The 3,471-nt window shown below is 36.7% G+C and overlaps 1 protein-coding gene across 1 annotated transcript; it reads right to left on the bottom strand.

The window, feature by feature from the left end:
* Positions 1-228: 228 nt before the first annotated feature.
* On the bottom strand, positions 229-2,927 carry LOC130802671 (elongation factor 1-alpha). Its single transcript, XM_057666680.1, has 3 exons — positions 2,792-2,927; positions 1,438-1,917; positions 229-1,323 (listed from the first exon to the last, which is right to left on the bottom strand). Exons 2-3 carry the CDS (start codon positions 1,897-1,899, stop codon positions 442-444), a joined length of 1,344 nt encoding a protein of 447 aa, XP_057522663.1. The 5' UTR covers positions 1,900-1,917; positions 2,792-2,927; the 3' UTR covers positions 229-441.
* Positions 2,928-3,471: the final 544 nt, after the last annotated feature.

The raw sequence follows: 3,471 nt of genomic DNA on the forward strand, positions 1-3,471 counted from the left end.
CGAAGAGAAAGACTTTGAACAGGAGAGAGAACAATTTTTCGTGAAAAATGGACCGGTTCAACACTCTTTTTTCACCTGTTAGGTCTTGATAAGATCAATGACTATAAATTCTTCTCATCCTTTTCATTTTGAGACTCCTTTTATACATATATATATATATATATATATATATATATATATATATATATATATATATATATATATATATATATGCCAACAAGACCAGAGTCAATTAAAACGGGTATAAGGTATAAATATAGTTCAGATTCAGGCAATACACTAGCATGTAGCCAAATAAAACAAGTTCAACATAGCTCTCGAGCTACTTAAATAAAATGATAACTCCGCAATCTCAAGTCTCAGTGACATAACAGTACACATAAATCTTTAAAAACCAAAAAGCCTTAAACATAACAAAACATTTAATTATGGTCAAGCACTTCATTTCTTCTTCTGGGCAGCCTTGGTAACCTTAGCACCAGTTGGATCCTTCTTTTCAACATTCTTAATGACACCAACAGCTACGGTCTGCCTCATGTCCCTAACAGCAAAACGACCAAGGGGTGGATACTCTGAGAAAGTTTCGACAACCATGGGCTTGGTTGGAATCATCTTTACAAATCCAGCATCACCATTTTTCAAGAACTTGGGCTCCTTCTCAAGTTCCTTACCGGAACGCCTGTCAATCTTCGTCACTAGCTCGGCAAACTTAACAGCAATGTGAGAGGTGTGGCAATCCAACACTGGGGCGTAACCATTTCCAATCTGTCCCGGATGGTTCATGATGATAACCTGTGCAGTGAAGTTAGCAGCTTCCTTAGCAGGGTCATTCTTTGAGTCGGAAGCCACGTAACCACGCTTGAGATCCTTGACAGCAACATTCTTCACGTTAAAACCAACATTGTCACCAGGAAGAGCCTCTGGAAGAGACTCATGGTGCATCTCAACAGACTTAACTTCAGTGGTCAGACCAGTTGGACCAAAGGTAACAACCATACCAGGCTTCAATACACCAGTTTCAACACGTCCAACAGGAACGGTTCCAATGCCTCCAATCTTGTAGACATCTTGGAGTGGGAGACGAAGGGGCTTGTCTGATGGCCTCTTTGGCTCGTTGATCATGTCAAGAGCCTCAAGAAGGGTTGGTCCCTTGTACCAGTCAAGGTTGGTTGACCTCTCAATCATGTTGTCTCCCTCAAAACCGGAGATGGGAACGAACGGGATTTTATCTGGATTGTATCCGACCTTCTTGAGATATGAAGATACTTCCTTGACGATTTCATCATACCTAGCCTTGGAATACTTGGGTGTGGTGGCATCCATCTAATCCATTAAACAAAAGCTAGAAATAAGGACCATTCAATCCAGCAAAAATGCAAAAGTCTCATAGAAGAAATCAGTGTAACACAAACAACAGAAATACACAATAATTTATACCTTATTACAGCAGCAAATCATTTGTTTCACTCCAAGGGTGAAGGCAAGAAGGGCATGCTCACGGGTTTGGCCATCTTTGGAGATACCAGCCTCAAAACCTCCAGTGGTGGAGTCAATGATGAGGATAGCACAGTCAGCCTGGGAGGTACCAGTAATCATGTTCTTGATAAAGTCACGGTGACCAGGGGCATCAATGACAGTGCAGTAGTACTTGTTGGTCTCAAACTTCCACAAGGCAATATCTATGGTAATACCACGCTCACGCTCAGCCTTGAGCTTGTCAAGCACCCAGGCATACTTGAAGGACCTCTTGTTCATCTCAGCAGCTTCCTTCTCAAATCTTTCAATCACACGCTTGTCAATTCCACCAAGCTTGTAGATCAAGTGACCAGTAGTTGTCGACTTTCCAGAATCAACATGGCCAATGACCACCAAACTGATGTGAATCTTCTCCTTACCCATGATAAATTAGTGAAGCAGCTGGAAAAAACAAGATAGTTATAACTTATATGAACACATAATTAACCAGCTCACATCCATAAAAAAATCAATCACAAAACCACCAAGGCTGAATTGACTAACATAAAATAATGTAATAAAAGGGATGGCTATTGTTCAACTGAAAATCAAGAAATAGCAATTCAACTGAAAGTAAGTCGTCAGCTTTCAATCAACTATCAACACTTCATATTTAAACACAAACAAAAGCTTAAAATGCAATCAGCAGCTATAATTCAGTCAGATTTATTCATCTGGTGCAACTTATTATATTCCCAATAAACCAATTTTAAGGTCCACAATACGTATAGTGATCAATTCCGAAAATCAAAAACCAATCAATTATTACCAACACTCAAATCACCTTATTCTGACTGAATGATACCATTTGCATTTATAGGAGATTAAATAACAGGATCCCCAATCTTATCGGATTAACGCTCATTGTTATTGAGAGATTAAGAACATTTTCAATCATTTTTTAGCTCTGACAGCTACTGAAAAGCTTTACTAGAAGATTTAACACAAAAATAAATAAATTGAACAACTTCAGGAAGGGTGAAACGCAACTAAATCACAGATCTGATGAACACAAACTACGAATCAAAATTACATGCAATTGGAGTCCAAATATCTTTAAACAAGGAAGCAAACAAACAGATTAAATCGAATACATATATATTTACATAAGAATCCACATCAAATCTAATAATGAGTACGATGAATAACTTAATAACTAGCAAACGAAAAGTCGATTCAATATCAAAGAGAAAAATGATTGAATATGTACAAATATCATCAACAGAATACTCCGTGAAAGTTAATGCTGTAATGACGAAGGAGAAAAGAGAAAAACCTGAAAGCTCTGCCGAAACCCTAGCCGCAGTGATAAGAGAGAGGAAGGGAGAGCAAAGAAGCAAAAGGGTTTGTGGAGAGGCATATTTTGAGTTTTATAGTACAGAGAACGTAGACGTGATCACCATTTTTCATGACGTAAATGCCCTCAGAAATGAGATACACGAATTTACTTGACTCTCCCTAGCTACAACGAAAATTGCCTAAAATTGTTAATTACTCTCTACGTCTTGATGAAAATTTTGTGGAAAATAAAATTGACTTAGAAAATAAGACAAAAAATAAGTGAATGAAAGAATTAGTGGTTAAGATTGAGAAGGATAATAAGTTGATGGATAAGATTTAAAAAAAGAAAGAAAGTGGGGTCATTACTAAAAAGCGAAAAGGTGCAAAATAAGTGGGACAAACTAAGATGAAAGAGGTGCAAATTGAAAGGGACATAGGACACTAGGAGTAACTTGTTATTGGTTGTTTCGTTAGCTTTTATCTAATTTTTTAGTAGGTCAAATAATTCAATAAATAGTTGGTAAATTAATTTTAACCTATTTTAAAAATTAGTTTTTTTGTGAAAAAATCAAATAGTAGCTTTTTATATTGTATTTTTGACCTACTTTTTCTATAATAAACAGTCAATAGATAGTATATAATTTTTACCAAAACAATTGCCTTATTCAACTGGTT

Source organism: Amaranthus tricolor, chromosome 16, assembly GCF_026212465.1.
Source record: "Amaranthus tricolor cultivar Red isolate AtriRed21 chromosome 16, ASM2621246v1, whole genome shotgun sequence".
In the NCBI taxonomy this organism is placed as follows: Eukaryota; Viridiplantae; Streptophyta; class Magnoliopsida; order Caryophyllales; family Amaranthaceae; genus Amaranthus; species Amaranthus tricolor.

Bases quoted from the DNA above. Each gene is read 5' to 3' on its own strand.
- LOC130802671 (XM_057666680.1), bottom strand. From the start codon at position 1,899: ATGGGTAAGGAGAAGATTCACATCAGTTTGGTGGTCATTGGCCATGTT. The intron at 1,324-1,437 runs GTATAAATTATT...TTAATGGATTAG, and splicing joins TGATTTGCTGCTGTAATAAG to ATGGATGCCACCACACCCAA.